The 23,025-nt window shown below is 41.1% G+C and overlaps 1 protein-coding gene across 1 annotated transcript; it reads right to left on the bottom strand.

Annotated features, from left to right (window-relative positions):
* Nucleotides 1-2,206: 2,206 nt before the first annotated feature.
* On the bottom strand, nucleotides 2,207-22,776 carry pdrg1 (p53 and DNA-damage regulated 1). The gene is made up of 5 exons (XM_048550043.2): nucleotides 22,621-22,776; nucleotides 18,261-18,336; nucleotides 7,696-7,770; nucleotides 5,973-6,053; nucleotides 2,207-4,476 (listed from the first exon to the last, which is right to left on the bottom strand). Exons 1-5 carry the CDS (start codon nucleotides 22,705-22,707, stop codon nucleotides 4,394-4,396), a joined length of 402 nt encoding a protein of 133 aa, XP_048406000.1. The 5' UTR covers nucleotides 22,708-22,776; the 3' UTR covers nucleotides 2,207-4,393.
* Nucleotides 22,777-23,025: the final 249 nt, after the last annotated feature.

The following is a 23,025-nucleotide window of genomic DNA, read 5'->3' as shown; positions in this document are numbered from 1 at the left end:
CTGTGGAGACTCAGTAGTTGGGTATTTTTAAACCAGATGTTGATAGATTGCAGGGTACCGATGATGTAAAAGATCGTGGGATTATTTGGGTAAAAGGCATTGAAGTTTTCGATCAACAATGATCATATTAAATGGTGCAGCAGACTTGAAAGGCTGAATGGCCTACTTATGAACCTATGTTGAGTGTTGTTGTAGCTGGCCTGTTTCCACACCATGGAATGTATATACACACATATAGCTATAGACATAGATATAAAATATATAATATTTTATATCTATGTATATAAAACATATATTAAAAAAACTGCCGATGCTGGAGACAGAGATAACACAGTGAGGAGCTGAAGGAACACAGCAAGCGGGGCAGTATCAGAAGGGCAGGAAAGCTGATGTTTCGGGTCTGGACCCTTCTTCAGAAAGTTTGAAGAGGGGTCCTGACCTGAAACATCAGTTTTCCTGCTCCTCTGGTGCTACCTCGCCTGCTGTGTTCCTCCAGCTCCACACTGTCATCCCAGATCAGTTTCACAATACTCTAAAAAAAAATGCCTTGGGATACCTTATTACATTAAAGCTGCTCTATAAACAAAATATTGTTATCAGAGGTGGTCATTACCTGACGCTTGATGTGAAAGTGTTACTTGCCAGACATATCAAACAAAGCTTTTGTTATGTAGGTCTTACTGTCCGGGGCACACGTTGCATCATTATCTGAGGGGTTGTGATTGGACCGAAGTGCTATAAAAGCTCAGTCGTTGAGTATTTTTGATGTAAAAGTTGTCAGATTTCTGATTACCAACACAGAACGGGGTTATGGGGTTATTTTGGGTAGAAGGCATTGAAGTTTTCAGTCAGCCATGATTGTATTAAATGGTGGTGAGGGTTTGACAGGCTGATGGCTCTACTCCTGTTCCTACATATGTTGAAGTTAATCAGATTTTATGACAGAAAATAGCAATCTAGTTGCACAGTAAAAACATACAACCATGGCGAGCAAAGAACTGATGTTAACTTCAGAAAGAAAGAACACATCCCCATCTACATCAATGGAACTGAGGTCAAGAGTGTTAAGAGTGTCAAGTTCCTAGGTATGGCGATAACCAACAACCTATCCTGGACTTCCAAATAGATTAACACCTGTTCCTCCTCAGGCAGCTCAGGAAATTTGGAATGTCCATCAGGTCCCTCACCAACTGTTACAGATGCACCAGGTGCATAATGGCCTGCTATAGCAACTGTTTCTGCCAGGACTATAAGAAACTACAGAAAGTCGTGTGCACAGCCCAGAGCATAACGGAAGCCAACCTTCCATCCATGGATAACAAAGTGTGAAGCTGGATGAACACAGCAGGCCAAGCAGCATCTCAGGAGCACAAAAGCTGATGTTTCGGGCCTAGACTCTTCATCAGAGATGGGGATGGGGAGAGGATTCTGCCCTCTGAAACGTCAGTTTTTGTGCTCCTGAGATGCTGCTTGGCCTGCTGTGTTCATCCAGCTTGACACTTTGTTATCCATGGATTCTCCAGCATCTGCAGTTCTCATTATCTCTCCCATCCATGGACTCCATTTATACCTCTTGTTGCCACGGAAAGGCTGCCAACAAAGATCCATCCCACTCCAGTGGGATGCTCTCCTACAAGAACCTTTGGTCAGGCAGAAGATACAGAAGCTTGAACACATGCACCAGAAGGTTCAAGAACAGCTTCTTCCCTGCCATATTAGACTGATGAACAGACTTTCTAACTTCAAATAATGTTGATTTTGTTAATGCTGATCTTGCCTTGCGCACATCCTATGCGCTAAAATGTTTATGGCCTCATGACGTCCAAGTTTTTTTCACCCTATGATGTGAATGTCCTTGCTTTCTATGACCTACCTGTATTGCTAACAGACAAAGCTTTTCACAATACATAGGTACACGTGACAATAAATCAAATCAAATCAGCAACAAGTACTGGTCTAAATGGGCATGTGCAAGCAGCCCTTTCTCTTCTTTGTTTTTCATGTCATCAACACTTGGCAACTTATCCAAAAATGTTAGCATTAGTGAACCTCAGGACTTTTTCTCACTACTCCACTAGGGTCTCTTGCCTTATACTTTTTTCTTAGGCTGGACAGCTGAATGGACTTTTATCATGCCTCTGTAGTCTTTCAACAATTGATTTATGGAACACTTTTATAAAACTAGAGTTATAAATGTTGAGAAACATTGAGTTGAAAAGATTTACTTTATATTTAGCTGTTATAATAACTGGTCAGTTTAGTTGTTATTCAGCAATGAATAATTCGCTAACATTAAATTTCAGTCTACTTCCACACACTAATGAATGTATCATGTATTTCAGCAGCACCTAAATGCGATAACATTACATGAAAAGTCTGCAGCTTTGTAGTCTAGTTGTTTACATCAACCGTTCGCTCTCCCAGAGTTGTCAAGACCTCATCTGACCACAGTCTCTTTCTGGGCTAGATACAATTGTCGTCAATTCAGAATCATAATTTAATGAGCTTTATTTCTAGAGAAACAAAATCCATATGCAGTTTCCAGTGAAACTAAATTTAAAACACCATCATATTCCTTTACTCCCATACACTAAGTATTGTGCCAAATGTTTAACAGAGTGCTTTTAGGGACCTTTCCCTTTGCTGTATTCCCCTCATCTAGTTTTTTTTGATGTAGAGAATCTTATTGGCTGAAGACTGGTATCCATGTAGCTTGTGATCTCAGGAGGAAGGCTTAAATAGATTATCAATGTCATTTCTGGCTGAAGATAGCTCCAAATGCTTTAGCCTGGTATTTTCAATTAATGGTAGCCCTCCTGTCATGGAAGATGGGGGTATTCATGGAGCATCTTTTGTTAATTAGTTGTTTAGTTGATCCCCACTATTGATAACTGGATATGAAAGAACTGCAATACTTTGATCTGATCTGATCTGTTCTGTTAGGAATAACAACCTAGGAATTAGAAATAATGACCTCTTTCCTTTGTCTATAAAGATGGCACTGCTACTGTTTAGCATGCAGTGCTGTAGTAGCTGCATTAAATTAGCATCTCATTTTTAGATACACTTGGTCCTAATTCCACAATCCTCATCGAACAATTAACTGTCTCCTGGCTCGATAGTAAAGGGAGGGATATTTCAAGCAAGATTAATGTTGAATAAATTCTGGTGCTCCAATGACCCACAATGTCTCCTGAATGTCCATCTTAGAGGTGTTTGATCTATTCTGAACTTATCCCATTTGGCTCAGTGGTATTGGATCTGGGGCTGGAACCACTTCAAAAGTAACATGCTGGGTTCAGAGGATGGATGAGCCAGGGCTACTAGATGCTCCCAATCCTTTTTAAAAATACAAATGCCTTGAAGCACCACACAGTTGATTGTTATGGAGTTTGGATTCTTATTGGGACTCAGTGAATTAAGCTGTCAGGTTGTAATACAGCTCTACTACTATTCCAAGTCCTAATCACCCACCTGGTACATCTCGGTAAAAAGGGCTAAACTTGTCAGTGATGCCCATATTTTGGAAATAAATTTAAAACCTCACTGCCATCGGCCAAGAATTGCTAAGATATCACAATTCAAGGAGTGAAAATGAGTGTTTCTAGTGTTCAGGGACTTTAGTTCTGGAGGAAGTAATCAAGAAAACTAAAAAGACAAAAAATAGAAATAGCTTGAAAAGTTCAGCAGGAAAGCAAATTTGAGGAAGGGTCACTGGAACCAAAACATTAACACTGTGGATTTCTCTCCACAGATGCTGCCATACCTGCTGAGTTCTTCCAACAATTTCTATTTTTGTCTCGATTTTGCATCTGCAGTTCTTCCACATTTTATTTAGGAAAACTGAAACATTGGCTAATTTATTTTCCCAGGCAGCCATAATTGTAACTGTAAGTGATCAAGATTTAATGTCACATGGTTCATATTATCACAAATTATTATATAAAGCAACAAATAAAACTCCATTTTCTGCAAACCAAGTGCATGGAAAACCCAAAAAGATGGGTGTGAAAAGGATCAGCATTTCATTTGGTAATCCAGCAATTTTAATCTTCGGGTTTTATTGGCCAAGTATTCAGCAATGGCAAGTTATTGTAACTGTTCAAACCCCAAGTAAAATCTGGGGAAGAAAGGAGAGGGAGTTGGCCACTAATGGACATGATGGATAAACGTGGCCCTCTTTTTTTATAATTCAAGGATTAATGATTTCAGATATTATAATCCCAATGAAAGTCCTTGTGATAAATCTTGGAACTTGAGCAATGTTGGCAAAAATCCCACATCTTTAATGGCCCAAGTTGCATATGCACTTTCCATGTTTTCCAAAGTAGCTGTTCCTCCCATACATGCTGTTGTGCCCAGTTCTCACCAATTTACGAGTCATAAGCAAATTTCAGCTCTTCAGAGTCTTTTCAATAACACTCATCTCTTCCTGGGTTAAAGGGGAAAGGTTAAATCCTTTGAGTTCAGGTTTTCCTAGAATATAAAGTTAAGAGGATCAGAATCATCAGCAACCACAACACAGCTGATAATGCAGAGAAGCTTAGAGATACATCTTTCCAATGGCTCAGATATGCACTGCCTTTACCAAGTAACCATGACGCAGAGGTGCCAGTTTTGTCCTGGGGTGGACAAATTTTCTTCACCTGACAAAGAGGCTACACTCCAAAAGCTTGGGATTTCAAATAAACCTGTTGAACTATAACCTGCTGTTGTGTGACTTCTGATTTTTAAAGTTAAGACCTCGAGCAAGTTCCCAAGCAAAGTTATTTGAATGTCAGCCAGATTTTCAACATACAGCAAGTGCTTTAATACAGTATCTTTACTAGTGTAAAGCATTCCAAAGTACTTCACAGGAGTATTGGCAAACAAAATTTGATACCTTGCTATATGAAAGCTAAGTGATCAAAAACAAAAGTTTTGAAGCAGCATTAGGGTCACTAATGGTAGTGAAGGAAATTGGACATATGCAATAGACTAGAAATGGAGCAGTTAAAAAAAGGTGTTATAGACTTGAAAAAGGTTAAGGATACAGAGTGTAAATTGAAAAAAAAAATTGGTTTAGAGGATTTTAGCACACAGAACACTACAGTGCAGCACAGGCCCTTCGGCACTCGATGTTGCACCGACCTGTGAAACCAAACTGAAGCCCATCTAACCTACACTATTCCATTATTATCCATATGTTTATCCAATGACCATTTAAATGCCCTTAAACTTGGCGAGTCTATTACTGTTGCAGGCAGGGCATTCCATGACCTTACTACTCTAAGTAAACAACATACCTCTGACATCTGTCCTATATCTATCACCCCTCAATTTAAAGCTATGTCCCCTCGTGTTAGCCATCTCCATCCAAGGACAAAAGCTCTCACTGTCCACTGTATCTAATCCTCATTGAGGAATAAAAATTCATGACAGTTTAGATACAGTAAACTTTGGATGTTCATTCAAATTAAAAGTAGGAAATTAGGGAAGGGCATAAATTTAAAGGAAATGTCAAATAGAATTATTTTACTTGCAGTAATTATTTTGAAATAATCTGCCTAGCAGAGTTTTAGAAGCAAATCTTGAAGAATGGCTAAATAAGATGACATTTAGGGCACCGGAGGAGTCAGCTTCAATTGACTATCCTTATCCCAAAAAAGTTTTATTTAAATTTCAGGTGTTGTCTGACTTCCACTCAAATATGTGAAAACTTATATGTAGGTGTAGGTGGACTAAGCAACTTCAAAGGAAACTGGCCATTGTAGCAAATCTGTTCCTTGCTGAACACCTTCATGTTTAAATTGTTAGAACAGCGACAGGGCTCATTCACCCTCTGCCATGCAGGATAATATATCAATTCCAGTGCCCCATCATTCTACAAAATCAGTTAGATCTGAAAACAGGGTTGAAATGATCAAAGGCCACAGGCAATTGTAAGCACACACAACACATACAGAGAGTTAAAGAAACAGGTTAAAAATCACCTTGAGCTTCATTCAAACGATTAACTTTCACTTTCAGCTGCTTATAAAGCTTATGTATCTCTTCATCCAATTGTCTTTGATCTGAAATATCAAAGTAATGTTTATATTAAACCAAGGTAAATATTCAATTTCAAATTATCACCTATGCAGGTCGATAAAATATGACTTATTGAAATCTATTATATAGTTCCCTAGTTCCACGTTATTTTTGCTTAGCTCAGCCTGCTATAGTTGTAAGCTATTCGGGCCAAGTGGTCTGCACAAAGACCTCTTCCTACTCTGTGCGTACTGACTTCTCTGATGTACTCATGTGTATTCCCCTTAGAGGCCTCTATTTGGTTGTCTCAAATATTCCATGCAGTGCATTAATAACCTTGCACTCTTCGAACACGCAGAATTAGGAACTAGAAGTTGACATTTTTCATTAAAAGAACAATAGATCAAACTAAACTGAAGCTGCTTTCAAGTGTTCTTGATCCCATCATAGATGGTGGGGGAAGAAAATAAGAGTTAAGAAATAGTAACAGAAGTAGATCATTCTGTCCTTTGAACCTGCTCTGTCTTTCAATATGATCATGGCTAATCATTCAATTCAATACCGTTTCCAATATCCTTTGATCCCTTTAGCCCCGAGTCTTATATTCAAATCCTTCTTGAAATTATATATTTTGGCCTCAAATGCTTTTTGTGGTAATCCATTCTGCAAGTTCACTACTCTGAGTGAAGAAATTTCTCCACATCTCAGTTCTAAATGGTTTACCCATATCTTTAGACTGTAAGCCTGGTCTCCACTGCCATCAGGAATATCCTGCCTGCATCAACTCTGCCTACTCTGTTAGAATTTTACAGGCTTCAAGAAGATGCTCCCTCATTCTTCATAGAATTCTGTTTGCTGGTACTAACAGATTCAACCTCTCTTCATCTGTCAGTCCTACCATATCATGAATTCAGTCTGGTAAACCTTTCTGCACGCCCCTCTAAAGCAAGGGCGTCCTTCCTCAGATAAGGGGCCAAACCTGCACGCAATATTCCAGATGTCATCTCGCCAAGACCCAACATAGTTGCAATATGATATGAAATCCTTTCACTGTAAAGACTTTCATTCAAATTGTCTCCTTCATTGCCTGTCGCACCTGCATGCTTACTTTCAGCAACTGGTGCAAAAGGACACCCAGGTCTCAATGCACATTAACATCTTGCTATAAATTGAAAGAGGGTAATAAAATGGATAATCTCACATTTATCCACATTATACTTCATCTGCCATGCAATTGCCCACTCATTCAAGTTATCCAAATCACACTGAAGTATCTTTGTATCCTATTCCCAGTTCACCCAACTTTTCCCAAATATTACATTTAATTCCCTCATTTAACTCATCAAGTCAGTTAGAGAAAATAAAGACTGACTGCTTGAACCATGTTTCTCAAAAACAGAGAAAGCAAATAACTAGCGACTATCTCCTTCAGCAAAGTTGATTATATTTTGATTACTACTAAAACAAGGACTAATTTAACATTTAGAATTTCCTGACATTAAACTAATTGCTCTTCCAATAATGGCTCAGCTCACCTTTCCCTCCATCCCCCTAGGAGGACTTTTTTAAAAAAAAATGATACCAGCTGGTTTAATATTATTTGGACCCCATAATTTAGCATAGTTTCCATACGTAGATAGTTAATGCCACTCAAACAAACATGTCAGATAACCTGTACACACATACCTTTCTGGATCATATCTTTAGTTCTAGAATTAGGGAATTTGATAAACATGTTTCCAAAACAAACCATCACATTACCTGAAAAGAAAAGATAGCAGGGAGTCAGCAATCTAGGTCGTCGAGGAGCTTTGACAACTTAATATGAATAAGTTTTGCATGGTCAGGAAGAGGAGTTCACATCTGGAGTGAGACACAATCCAAGTGAATAAGTAGTTCAAGGAATTTGGAAGCCATGTGGGAGTTTGGCACAGAGGGAAACAGGTGCTTTTTGTTTGTTTTTTTTGGCTTATAGTTTGTAAGGTTTCTTAAAAATAAAGGATAAATTGAAGCTCAGAATCAGGGGTTCAGCTAAAGGAGTGTCACAAGTAAACCACAGGTTCACTGGGTGGTGAATGCTAGTAATTTGACTATTGATTATAGGTTACATTTAAATTGAAAGTAAATACCAGAATTTTTTTTACAGGCTACTAACTAAGTGACCAACGCAAATAGTTCTTAATTTAGCTTTTTAAACAAAGTAATTAAAATGGAAACACCAGGACAATTGATGTATTGTAACTGCATGATGTGGGAGCCTGTGGACCCCACTGTGGTTCAGAGTGGCCACATCTGTAGCAAACATTGGTTGCTCAAGGAACTCCAGCTCAGGGTTCGTGAGCTGTCGTCTGAGCTTCAAACACTTCAACACACCAGATAGGGGGAAGAGTTACCTGGACACACTGTTTCAGGAGGCAGTCGCTCCCTAGATTAGTTGCCTCAAATTTAGTCAGTAGTCAGGGCTAGGAGTGTATGACTACTAGCAAGGCAGGTAAACAGATCAGCCTCAGGCCTCAACCTTGTCTAACAGGTTGGAGATTCTTGCAGATGAGAGTGGGGACTGTAGGAAAGATGAGCAAACACACCACTGTGGCACATGGAGCCATTCGGGAGGTGGGGTATATAGTTATAATTGGGATACTATTGTCAGGGGAACAGACACTATTCTCTGTAGCCAGGATAAAGAGTCCCAAAGACAGTGTTGCTTCCACCAGTGCTTGGATTCATGATATATCATCTGAGCTGCAGAGGAACTTTATTTGGGAGGGGAAGATCTAGTTGTTGTGATCCATCTAGGTACCAACGATATAGGTAGAAGGGGTAAAAGGGTTCTGTTGAGGGAACTTGAGTAGCTAGAAGCTAAATTATAAAGCAGAACCAAAGCATAACCAAATAGGAATAATCTCCGGATTACTATGAGCCATGAGCAAATTGGCTGAAGGGCAATAAGATTAAACAGGTAAACATGTGGTTCAAAGACTGGCATGGGAGAAATGGTTTCAAATTCACAGGGCATAAGCACCACTATTGGGGAAGGAGGGAGCTATACCTATGGGACAGGCTTCACCTGCATTTTCTGGGACCAGTCCTGGTGAAATATCTAAATAGGGCTGCAGACAGGGCTTTAAACTAAATTGAGGGGGTGGTGGGTTCAGTTGCATGGAGAATTTTGGAATAAGTTAAAGTGGGGGAGAGCTCAGCAGAGGTTATTAAAGTTTGCAAAACAAGTAATAGGACGGAGAGCATGGGAAAGGGTCAGGAATCTAACTTCAGGCACAGCAGATCAGGGAGCAACTATGAGAAGGGGGATGGTCAACACATTATTGAGGGTGTTGTATTTACATGCATACAGTGTGCGAAACAAAGAGCAAGGATTGGCATGCAGTTGGAAGGCAGAGATTCGTGTGTGGGCAGAGTTCTTTCATTTTGCGGTTTCTGAAAAGACCATGATGGCAGTTGTGTCCAGGCCTCTGAACAGAAGTCAGGATGTGGGGGAAGGAAATAAATCAAGAGATAGAAAAGGCATGTAAGAAAGGTGATATTACAATAATCATGGGGGACTTTAATACGCAAATGGACTGGAAACAAAAAGGAACAGTCTGTGAGAACGTTTTCTACAGCAGCTTGAGCTCACTAAGGAACAATTAATTTTGGATTTGGTGATGTACATCGAAGCAGACTTACTTAGGGTGCCCTTAGAGGGTAGTGACCATAATATGATATAATGCACCCTGCAGTTTGAGGGAGAGAAGCTGGAAACAGATGTAATGGTATTACAATTGAGTAAAAGGTAGCTACGAAAGCGCAGGCCCAGATGGTGTTCCCGGCAGAGCACTCAGATCCTGTGTGGACCAACTGGTGAAGGTATTCACTCTCATCCTAAACCTTTCTCTCCTACAAGACAAAGTCCCCACCTGCTTCAAGACCACCATCATCCCTGTGTCTAAGCAAGCACATGCAACCCAGTGGCTCTGACCTCAATAATCATGAAGTGCTTCGAATGGCTGGTCATGGCCCACATCAACTCCCAGCATGCCCCGAACCCCTAGAATTTGCCTACTGGCACAGCATTTCTACAGAGGATGCCATATCTCTAGCCCTGCACTCATCCCTAGGACATCTGGACAACAAAGACATCTATGTCAGACTCCTGCTCATTGAAGGCAAAGCTGTAGTCAACACCATCATCCCCTCCCGACTGATCTTAAAACTCTGACCTTGGTCTCGGCTTGCCCTCTGCAACCGGATCCTCAGCCTTCTGCAGTATGTAGGTCAACGAAGATAGGTAACTGCACTTCCTAGACAATAACACTCAACACTGGAGACCCCCCAAGGACATGTCCTTAGCTCCCTACTGTACTCCCTGCACACCTACGACCGTGTTGCCAAATTCCAAATGAACGCCATTTACATGTTCACTGATGATACTACCATAGTTGGACAGATATCTAACTATGACAAGTCAAAATACAGAAGGGAGATAGACAGCTTGGTGACATGGTACAATGAAGACACAATCTGTCTCGCAACGTCGGCAAGACTAAAGAACTGATAACTGACTTCAGAAAGAAAGGAGAATACATCCCCATCTACATCAACAGAACTGAGGTTGAGAGGGAGTGACAATAACTGACAACCTGTCCTGGACCTCCCATGTAGATGTAACAATCAGGAAGGCACAACAACGCCCCTTCTTCCTCAGATGGATCAGGAAATTTGGCACGTCCATAAGGTCCCTCACCAACTTCTATGGACGTATAAATGAAAGCACGCTGTCTGGGCACATAACCACGTGGTATGGCAACTGCTTTGTCCTGGGCCATAAGAAACTACACAAGGTGTTGTGCACAGCTCTGACCATCACGGAAGCCAACCTTGCATCCATGGACTCCACTTACATGGCTTGCAGTCGTGGAAAGGCTGCCAACATCAAAAAAAAAATTGCACCCCTGTAATGATCTCCTACAACCTCTTTAGAGAGGCAGAATATACAGAAGCTTGAACACATACACAGGCAGGTTCAACAACAGCTTCTTCCTGTCTGTTATCAGACTGATGAAGGGACTCCCTAGCCTCAAATAATGCTGATCTTGTTAACTTTGATCTTGCCTAGCACACACCCTGTGCAATGTAACCCGTATGCCTCCAAGTCTTTTTGATCTGTACATCCTTGCAAACAAAGCTTCTCACTGTACTTTGGTACATGTAATAATAAAAGAAATTAATGAGGGAGGAGCTGGCCAGAGTTGCTTGGAAACTTCCCCTAGCGGGGAAGGCAGTGGACCGGTAACAGCAAAATGTTACTGGGAGTAATTTGGGAGGCACAGCAGAAATTCATCGAAGGAAGACAAAACATACTAAGGGGAGGATGAGGCAACTGTGGCTGACAAGGGAAGTTAGGGACAGCACAAGAGCAAAAGAAAAAGCATACAATGTGGTGAATATTATTGGGACGCCAGAGGATTGGGAAAGCTTTACAAACAAAAAAAAACAGCAGAGGATAACTTTTAAAATAAAAAGCACAGGGGAGGGATGATGAAATTGGAGTGGAAACTTGCTAGTAGTATAAGAGAACAGCGATATTATCACTTGGAGATCAAAGCTAGGAACTAAAGCAATACTTTAAAGGCATTTAAATGGTCACTGGATAAACATATGGATGATATTGTAGGTTAGATGGACTTCAGATTGGTTTCACAGGTCGGCGCAACATTGAGGGCCGAAGGGCCTGTACTGCGTTGTAATGTTCTATGTTCTATAATATTGCAGGAGTTTTATTTTAGATGTCTAAAAGTTAAGAGACAGCCAGGAATGGACATTGGACCACTAGAAAATGGGGCTGGAGAAGTAGTAACAGGAAACAAAGAAATGATAGAGAATTGGAAATGGGCACTTTGTATCAGGTGTCAGTGAAAGGCAGCAGCAGTATACCATAACTTCAAGAAATTTGGGGTGCAGAGGTCAGTCTAGTGGCCATCACTATGAAAAAGGTGTTGGGGAAGCTGAAATGTCTGAAGGCAATTAAAATCACCCAAACCAGACAGACCACACCCCAGGGTTGTGGAGGAGATACCAGAGGAGATTGTAGAACCAAAGTGATCTTTCAGGAATCACTGTAAACTGGAAAGATCCCAGAGAACTGGAAAATAGTGAAAGTAACACCCCTGCTTAAGAAGGTAGGGAGGCAGAAGACAGGAAACTATAGGGTAGTTAGCCTAACCTTAGTCATTGGTATGACTTTAGCTTCCGTTCTTAAAAGGTTGAGATCGCAGAATACTTGGAAGTGCATGGTTAAATAGGACTGAGACAGCACAGCTTCATCAAGGGGAAGTCATGCCTGATATCGGTTTGAATTCTTTAAAGGAGGTAACAAGCAAGTTAGATAAAGAGAGCCAGTCGGCATGATCTATTTGGATTTCTAGAAGGCTTTTAAGAAGGCAACACACAGGAAGCTGTTAAGCAAGATAAGAGCATGTGGGATTAGAGGCATGCTACTGGCATGGATAGAGGATTGGCTGATTGGCAGAAGGCAGGGAGTGGGAATAAGGGGGTCTTTTCACGATGGCAGCCAGTGACTAGTTAAATTCTGCAGGGCTAAGTGTTCAGACCACAACAATTCATGTTATCCATTAATGATCTAGATGAAGGAACTGAGGATATTGTATCATCTGCAAACTTAGCAACAAAGATGGAGGGACAGGTCATGTTAAGGAAGCAGAGGGGCTGCAGAAGGACTTGGACAAGCTAGGAGAGCAAGCAAAGAGGTGCAGATGGAATACAATATGGGAAAGTATGAGTTTATGCACTTTGATAGGAAGAATAGGCTATTCTCTAAACAAAAAAATGCTTTAAAAATCTGAAGCACAAAAGGACTTGATAGTCCTAGTATAAGATGGTCTTAAGTTTAATATACAAATGCAATGTCAGCATTCTTTTCAAGAGGGCTCGAACACAACAGCAGAGATACACAGCTGAGGTTGTACAAAGCTCTGGTCAGACTGTGTTTGGAATATTGCCTGTGTTTTGGCCTGTATCTAAAAAGAGGATGTGCTGGCGCTGGAGGGGGTCCAGCAGACATTTACAAGAGTGATCCTAGGGATGAAGGGTTTGTCAGATAAGCAGCAGTTGAGGACAAAGGATCTGTACTCAGTTTTGAAGGATTTTATTTGGAGTGGAGGGAATCTCATTGAAACTTCGAGAATATTGAGAAGCCAGGATAGAATAGATGTGGAGATGTTTACACTAGTACGACAGCCTAGGATCCAAGGGTGCAGCCTCAGAATGCAGGGACAACACTTAAACTGAAATGAGAAGGAATTTCTTCAATCCGACTATAGTTAATCTGTGAAACTCATTCCTGCAGAGGGCTGTGCTGGTCAAGTCCTTGAGTGTATTTAAGGCAGATGGGTTCTCGATTGGTGAGGGATCGAAGGATTACAGTGACTAGGCAGTGAAACAGGGTTGAAAAACATATCAGCCAGAATCAAATGGCTCAGCAAACTCAATGGGTTGAATAACCTAATTTTGTTCATGTATCTTATGGTCTTATACGAAATCTGAAGGCAGTATTTTTGTACTAAGATGAGAAACAAAAAGGTAACAATTCCAAATTGTGACTACAGTACTATAAGAAGCACCTTCATAACCTTCTGGTATTTGATGAATCAACAAATTTTATCCATGAAATGTGTCTTGGTGTTTCAGCCAGTAGGAATCTAGTGACATCTACTGGATACTGGAAATTGCATGTTGTAAAAAATTGGTCAACCGCATTCACGGCTGAATAGACTGCTACCAGTCCATACGAATAACCAGAAGATGGTCTAAGAGAAAGAACATCAACATTTTAAAAAAGTCTTTGAAGATGCACTTTTAAAACTTCAGGGGAAAAAATCCTGTTACCATTGACAGGAATCCTCAGAGCCCAAGATTCAAGTTCAACTGTTAGTTTGTTTAAATAACCTCAACCATAATGAGAGTGGGTATTCAGATCCCCTACTAATGGAGAAGAAAAATAATTCAGAGATCCTGTTCCTGGTTAGTAATCAATACTTACAAGAGTCACTGTTGCATGAGGAGGTTAGTAACTGACAAAGTAAGCGCCACCCATTAGGATACAAAAGGCTAATACTTAGAGGAGCTAAACTGAATTGTGGGTGTCCTATGAGTTCACCAGTTGCAGAGAATTCGTAATCAATTACTTTAGTATTACTACTTTAGCTTCATGCTGTTAATGTGTATTTATTCTTAAGTTGAGATTGATGTCTCACAAGAGACTATCATGTATTGTAGACGTAATATAATTATCTTTTCAATACTACGTAATAAACTTTATTGTTTAAAACAGAATCCACCTATGCCCAAAACAGAGTTAGTAGATCAATTAATACCAGAAAGGAGGATTAGTAGCGGCAAATCAACCCAAGGTATCCTAGATAGTCTAACAGAAGCTACAGTTAGACCATGCACACAGCATTGGGATACATGACAACGTGGTCTAATTTAAGACACTAGGTTTGTGGGTTAAAGTCTCATTTGGACAGCATGGTGGCTCAGTGGTTAACACTGTTACCTCAGAGCACTGGGGGCCCAGCCTTTGGGTGGTTGTGTGGAATTCTCCCTATGTCTGCATGGGTTTCTACAGGGCACTCGTTTCCTGCCGCAGTCCAAAGGGGTGCAGTTCAGTTGGATTGGCCATGCTAAACTATCTGCAGTGTTAACGGATGTGTATGCTAAGTGGATTAGCAATGGTAAATGAGGGGTTATGGTGATAGGGTAAGGTGGGGGTCTGAGTGAGATGCTCTTTGGAGGGTCAGCACAGACTTGATGGCCTCTTTCTGCACTACAATTCTATGATTCTATTACAATAGTTGGGATCACATTTCACTGACTACAACTCTCACACTCATCAAGAATCACCACTTGGGAAAGCAAGGCAAGTGGAGCATGTTTCAACAGAAAAGGCTGAGATGCAATAACCACAATTAGAACAGGTATGGAAAAGATCAAGAGCAAGTATAATGCAAATTTGCTCAACTTGAGGGGGATGAATGTCATCAAGAATTGGAGTGATCTCATTCAAGTGGTTTAGAATCAAAACATAGTGGATGAATCAAGAAGTGAGCAATAGAAACCTTTTCAAGGAGGAGATGAATACATATTAGCTACATTCTAGTTGAGGAGAATTGGAGAAGAACAACTTCCAAAGATGGAATTCCCCGGATTTGTGTTTCACTTTTTCACAGGATGTGAGCAATACTGGGTAAACCAAATCTATTACTCATCCCTAATAGCTTTGGCAAATGTGGTGGTGAGCTGGTTTCTTGAGTCTCTGAAAGTGCTGTTCAGAAGTAAGCTCCAGGGCAACAGTATTTAGAACAGCAATTTAGTTCTAATCAGGATGGTGCATTGCTTAGAGTGGGATCTTGCAAGTGGTGGTTTTCCCATCATGTTACCTTTGCCCTTCTAGGGGTTAGAGTTCACATGTTTGGAGGTGCAATTGCAGAAGTCTTTATGAACATCAGTGCATGTAGATGGGTCGCAGCTATTACTGTGCATCACTGGTGAACAGTGAATATTGAAGGTGGTGGATAAAGTGCTAGGCTACTTTGTCCTATATGGTTTTGAACATGCTGAGTGCTTTTGGAGTTGCATTCATTCAGGCAGGATTTCATCACATTCTTGACTTGTGCCTTGGAGATATTTTCTATGGACATGTGAAATGGAGACTAACAGATCTCTTCTGGGAAAGAGAAGGTGAATTTCTCCTTGCAGAGCTCCTATGGAGAGACTGGGCAAAGTGATGGTCTAGTGGTATTATCGCTGGATTTTTAATCCAGAGACCCAGATTCAAATCCCACCACAGCAGACAGTGAAATTTGAATTCAATAAATAGCTGGAATTAAGAATCTAATGATGACTGTGAATCGATTGTCAGAAAAACCCATCTGATTCACGAACATCCTTTAGAGAAGGAAACTGCCTTCCTCACCTGGTTTGGCCTACATATGACTCCAGGCCCACAGTAATGAGGCTGTCTCTTACCTGCCCTCAGGGAAATTAGGGATGGGTAATAAATGCTGCCTAGCCAATGACACCCTCATCCCATGAATGAATAAAGGAATAAAAGCTTCTGACTTGCTCTTGTAGCCATTGCCTTAAAGAGGAGGTCAGAAGGCAATAGGAAAACAGGTTGCAGATGAATATAAAAAAGTCAAATTGTGGATAATGTTAGTGAGGAACCAGGAAAAGGGTTTCTAAATGGAGAGAGAAGGCATAGCTGAAATACTGAACTACGTTTCCACATTCACTAAAGTTGTCACAATGCAGTTTCTTTTTAATTCATTCATGGGACGTGGGCAATAGCTGGCCATCATTTATTCCTCATCTCAAATTTCCCTTGATAAGCTGGCGATAAGCTGTCTTCTTGAATAACTGCAGGCCACATGCTGTGGGTTGACCCACACTGCTGATAGGGAGGGAATTCAAGGATTTTGACCCAGCGTCAATTAAGGAATGGTGATATATTTCCAAGTCAAGATTGAGAGTGGCTTGGAGGGGAACTTGCAGGTAATTTGATGCGTCTGATGTCCTTGTCCTTCTAGATGGAAGTGGTCATGGGCTTAGGAGGTGCTGGCTAAAGATCTTAGTGAATTTCTGCAGTGCATCTTGTAGATAGTACATACTGCTGCTACTTAGTGTCGGTGGTGGGGAGAATAGGTGCTTATGAATGTGATGCCGATCAAGTAGGCTGCCTTGTCCTGGATGCCATCAAGCTTTGGGTGAAGTTGGAGCTGCACCAATCCAGGCAAGTGGCGAGTAGTCCATCACACTCCTGACTTGCAGCTTGTAGAGACGGAAAGGCTTTGTGGAGCCAAGTGGCAATTTGCTCATCACAGAGCTGCTAACCTCTGATCTGTTCTTCTAGCCAACGTGTTTATCTGGCAATGAAATGTGAGGCTGGATGAACACAGCAGGCCCAGCAGCATCTCAGGAGCACTCCTGAGATGCTGCTGGGCCTGCTGTGTTCATCCAGCCTCACATTTCATTATCTTGGATTCTCCAGCATCTGCAGTTCCCATTATCACTGTTTATCTGGCAAGTCCAGTTGAGTTTCTGCTCAATGATAAACCCAAAAGATGTCGATAGTAGGGGATTCATTGATTGTAACACCATTGAATGTCAAGGGGTAGCGGTTAGATTGCCTGTTACTGAAGATGGTCATTGCATTTGAACATATTCTGCTTCAGTGGAAGAGGCGGTAGGGAAATTGGGACAGGATAAAAAGTCAAGGGGGAGTCAAACAAAGACTGGCAGCAAAATGTTTTGAAAGCCATTTAGTCCAGGTAGGATGCTTCTAGGTTACTAATGGAAGTTTAGGGATGGAAGTTGTACAGGGTCGGACCACAACATTCCAAAATTTTATTCTGTTTCCCCAACAAACTTCTTAAGGGTCCGTTAATTAGGAGAGAGTGTCTGCCCACCATCTCCCCTCACCAGTGGTCAACGAAATATTTGACACTATCCCAGGTATATCCAGATTACCTCCAGGACTCTGATTTTCAGGGTTCGTATGCAAAAATTCCCAATCTCATAACTCTTTAAGGATCTCAGCTATTAAATATATTTCTCTCCCTACATATACTGCCATATCTGTTGAGTATTTCCAGCATTTTCTATTTTTATTTCAGCCTTTGAGAATTCACAACAATATGCTTTTGTGTTTTGTACCAGAGAAACTGTGACTGGTCTCCTTAGCATAGGAAAGGTCAAGGAGAAAAGCTGATTGAAGGGTTCAAGTTCATGAAGAGCTTGGATAGAGTAAATAGACGGAAACTGCTTCCAGAGGGAGAAAAATCCATTGGACACTGGAAGTTTGATAAGTAGTTGAAGTGGCAGAATAAAATTACAAGGCTCTGGGAAGTAAAACTAATTGGATAGCTCTTCGGAAGAACCAAAGGAACAATGACCTATAAGGCCACTTCTTATACTAAATCATTTATGGTTCTTTGAGATGGAGTGCCTTCACCATGGACTACACCCATTCAAGAAGGCAGCTCATTATATCTAGCGATCCAACTAGGAACGTACAATAAATGGTAGCCTTCCCACATTCTGATATTTAAAAATATAGTTAAATAAGGCTCTCCTGTTATTAAAACGCTGCTTTCCCACTCAATTTTGACAGGCAAGCCTCACTCCTACCATTCTTTTGGTCTCGAGTTTAGTAGCTAATAAAAAAGTATTCATACCAGACTTCTCAGTGCTCTCATGTAGTGCTCTGAGTGCTTCACGGTTCCGATTTCTCTTCAAATCAAGGTCAACAATCTGAAATCCACCAGATAAAAATACAGATAGATATTCAGGTACAATTCATTCTACCTTATGTCCTTTGTACCCCTTGGTACCAGTCTCAGAAAGCAAACAGAATTTGTTACCTTGATTATTAAAACACTTAATTGTCTAATTCAATATTGTACAAAGTTCACTATATGTGTGCAAAAGAAAATATTTCACCAAACTGTAACCAGAATTGCTTGATGAACAAATGTCTATACTCCATATGGCCTATCTTCTGTCATCTTCTAGGTCACACATACAATAAACTAAAGTGTCTACATTTCATAGCCATCAGTCAATTTCTATCCACAGCTATAAACCAGGCTTTATCATACATCAATTTGATCTAAGTAACATATTTCAGATCCAATTTGAAGATACATTAGGTGGACCAATTAGGTGGTCAGGAAGGCATGTGGCATGCTTGCCTTTCTTAGGCAAGGTACGACGTTATGTTGAAACTGCATTGAACATTATTTAAGCCACATCTTATACTGCTTGCAAGTGGTATCAGCTTTGTTTCCATTCTTTGTGCCACCTCAAGGTGGTGTTCATTATACACATTGCCTATTTAGGAAGGGATTACGTAGACCAGTCAAACTCATTAAGTGGCATCTGGAACAATGACTAAAAGAATGCATTCCTAATGATGAAGGCAACAGTCTGTAGCACAAGAAATCCAAAACCCAAAGAACAAAATGCTCAAACTGGAGGGGATCATTAAGACTAGATGAACCATGAACACGGTGGCAAGGGAATATGGGGTAGGTTTTTAATATATGGAAAATAAGAACATTATTTAATAAGAACATGAGAATGATTTTCAGATGGAATCCAAAGATCAGCAAACAACCTGTAGGTCTGAATCAGCTTTAACTTCACTATTTTTTCAGTGAGAATGGGATAGTACAGCAAGAGAAGGGTGATGAATAGCTTACTTAGGAGTTAGAAGACATGGGGGAGACTAGAACAACGGTCAACAAGATGGAATCACAGCAGACCTTTGAAATGGGTTGAAACAACTAGTGTAATGACTTCAGAAGAGGGAAAGATCACAAATCAGTTCCAGAGAAGTCAAAGGGGGCAGCATGGAGCAAATCAAAATGCCAGGAGGACTAACTAGCCTGCCAGAGAGCTTCCTATTACTGTCAAGGAGCACCAAAGGAACCCGAATCCAAATTGGCAGATGGATCTTTTGGAATTTTGCTATCGCCAAAGCTTACATACTGTCTTCATGTCATGTTGCACCACCAGAAGGACCGGCAGTGGTGAAGTAAAAGACAACTGTACCAACTGAGGAAATTGTACACTCCAATTAAATCAGGTAAAGGAAACACATTAAAATAAAATGAAAAACTGTGGATGCTGGAAATCTGGAAAAAAAACCTGAAATTGCTGGATGAACTCAGCAGGTCTGGCAGCATCTGTGAAGAGAAATTAGAATCATCATTTCAAATCCAGTGATACTTCTTCAGAACATCCTTTTAGATATGTCCCTTCTCACCTTAAACTTATGCCCTCTAGTTTTGGAAAGCCCCAGTCTAGGGAAAAACCTTGTCTACTCACACTATCATGATTTTATGAACCTTTATAACGTCACCCCTCAACCTCTGATGTTCCAGGGAAAGTAGCCTCAGCCTATTCAGCCTCTTCCTATAGCTCAAACCCTCCAGCCCTGGCAAGAAGCTTGTAAATCTTTTCTAAACCCTTTCAAGTTTGACAACATCTTACCTATAGCAGGGAGACTAGAATTGCAGGCAGTATTCCAATAGCGGCTAACCAATGCCCTATACAGCCACATGACTTTCCAAATCCTATACTCAATGCATTGACCAATAAAGGCAACCACATCAAACGCCACATTCACTATCCCATCTACCTGTGACTCCACTTTCAAGAACTATGAAACATGACTCCAAAGTCTCTTTGCTCAACAACACTCGCCAGGACCTTACCACTTAGTTTGTAACCCCTGCCCAACTTGCCTTTCCAAACTCCTCACATTTATCTAAATTAAACTGTACCTGCTGCTCCTTATCCCACCAGCCCATCTGATCAAGATTCCATCGTACTCCCAGGTAACCTTCTTCAGTGTACACCACGTATTTTGGCATCATCTGCAAATTTAATAACCATGCCTACGTTCACATCCAAATCATTCATACAAATGACAAAAAGCAGTGGACTCAGCACTGATCCTTGTGGCACACCACTGGTTACTGGCCTCCAGTTTGAAAAGCAACCCTCCACCACCACCCACTGTCCTCTACCTTTGAGCCAGTTCTGTATCCAAATGGCTAGTTCTTCCTGCATTCCATATGATCTAACACTGTTAGCCAGCCTACGATGTAAAACTTTGTTGAACGTCTTAATGAAGTCCACATAGATCATGTTCACCACTCTGCCTTCATCATTCCTGTTCTTTACTTCTTCAAAAAAAATTCAATCAAGTTAGGTTAGACACACTTTCCACACACAAAGCCATGTTAAACATCCTAATCAGTCCTTGCCTATCCAAATACATCTAAATCCTGCTCCTCTGTGTTTCTTCTCACTGATCTATAGCTCCCTGACTTTTCCTTACCACCTTCTTCAAATAGCTAATCTCCAGTCTTCCAACACCTCATCTGAGGCTATTCATGATATAAATATCTCAGAAAGGGGCCCAGCAATCACTTCTCTAGCTTCCCAAAATGTTCTACGGTACATCTGGTCAGGTCCTGGGGATTTAGCCACCTTTACGCTGGAGCAGTTCAAGAACAGGTTGGTCTCATGGCCAAGTTGAGTTTGGTCAGGCCATGATAGGAGACAGGAGAGAAGGTGGGGAAGGAAGAAATAACAGGGCTTGGGTATGGAAGAGCATCTGTTCCAGTTTGTCTCAAAGAAAGAAAAAGTGGCAGAGGTAGGTGATCAGATGATCTCAAACTTAGTGATGAAATATCCATAAATTTGTGGTAATCACTGCAGTTGAAAGCTGCGGAAACTGGTTACAGTAGAGGAAAAAGCCAGGTGTTATCTATTATCTCCAAGATTATCCTGGAGTAAGCAACTTTCAGAAAACAGCAGGACCAGATAGGAGCTTATCTGGTCCAGCTTCATTTAGCGGTAAACGACTAAACTAGGTTTCTGCCAAATCCTTTCAAATGCTCATGCCTCAGAACATAAGATACAGGAACAGAATTAGGCCACTCGGCCCACAGAGTCTGCTCAGTGATTTGATCATGGCTGATATATTTCTCACCATTCTCCTGCTTTCTCACTATAACCCTTGATCCCCTTAACAATCAAGAACCTAGCTATTTGTCTTAAATACACTCTATGATTTGGCCATCACAACCTTCTGCAGAAGTGAATTCCACAGATTAAATAAATCTCTGGCTGAAGAAATCCTCCTCATTTCAGTTCAAGAGTGTGCGTTAGAGTCCTAGTCTACTCCTACTAGTGGAAACACCTTCTCCATGTTCAGTCTTTCCAGACTTCTCAGCATTCTACATGTTTCAATAAAATTCACATGTCATCGTTCTAATCAATTGAGTTCAGACCACTCTTCACATAACAAGCCTTTCATCTCTTGGATCATTCTTGGAAACTTCCTCTGGGCCCCTCCAATGCCAGCACATCCTTAGATTGCAGGCCCTCAACTGTTAACAATATTACAAATGTGGTCTCACTAGGGCCCCACACAGCCTCAACAGTACATCTCTGCTCTTCCAGAAGTAGAAAGGTTTGCAACTACCCTTACAAGACCCTCATTTAGGAAGGGTAGAAATTAGTCAAGGTTGCTCCCATTATCCAATGCATTATGTTTTTCTGGTGAGAAATATTTCTCTAAGTCCTTGACCCTTTTACTCTGATACTTGAGTTGAGTAATCTATTGACATGGTGCATCTTTCTATCTATCTTAACATTTCTTTTTTAATATTTTGTCATTAAAAATGGTAACCAGAACATGGCAACTTAAACACTTCTCACCTGTATTTTCCCAAATACAAGTGACAACAAATTACTATACTACACAGACTGCTAGCATTGCATTAGCCTTCCTAACTGCAAATTGAACCTACATGGTAACCTTAAGAAAATCCTGAACTAGGTCTAAGTCCCTGGGTAGGCTGACATTTAACACAAACACATTTGATGATGGCCCTATACCCGGCAGGGACACTTGGTGCCAGGTCCAGTAGTAAGCGCAGTATAGGCATGGTCAACAACGAACGTTTCAGCGCCGACGATCCACGCCAACCCAACCCGAAACACAGGCCGCCATTGTACCTGCTGTTTATCAGCCAGCAAACTCTCCGCCAGCTCCTCCACCTCAGTCAGATAGTTCACCACCTCCTCCTCCGGCTTCCGCGCCATCTTCACCCTGAACCAACTTCTAACCGTCTCCGCCCGAGCTGTCAATCAACAGAGCTCCACCCGTTTCATTGGCGCTGCCCAGTTCCCCGTGTGATTGGTGAATATACTGCCAATCAACGGTATCTTTTGTGACGAGACTCAACCGCGCAGCATCCTGGGAATTGAAGTCCTTTCTGGGCTTCTTCCAAACGATCCAGCCCACTATAATAATAAAATGTGAAGCTGGATGAACACAGCAGGCCAAGCAGCATCTCAGGAGCACAAAAGCTGACGTTTCGGGCCTAGACCCTTCATCAGAGAGGGGGATGGGGAGAGGGA

This window comes from Stegostoma tigrinum, chromosome 19 (assembly GCF_030684315.1).
Source record: "Stegostoma tigrinum isolate sSteTig4 chromosome 19, sSteTig4.hap1, whole genome shotgun sequence".
Taxonomy (NCBI): domain Eukaryota; kingdom Metazoa; phylum Chordata; class Chondrichthyes; order Orectolobiformes; family Stegostomatidae; genus Stegostoma; species Stegostoma tigrinum.
This window is presented reverse-complemented; position numbering and strand designations above follow the sequence as displayed.

Coding starts and splice junctions, on each gene's coding strand:
- pdrg1 (XM_048550043.2), bottom strand. CDS start 22,707: ATGGCGCGGAAGCCGGAGGAGGAGGTGGTGAACTATCTGACTGAGGTG. Junction 18,337..22,620: donor TGCTGGCTGATAAACAGCAG/GTACAATGGCGG, acceptor GGTGGATTTCAG/ATTGTTGACCTTGATTTGAA. Junction 7,771..18,260: donor TGAGAGCACTGAGAAGTCTG/GTATGAATACTT, acceptor TTTTCTTTTCAG/GTAATGTGATGGTTTGTTTT.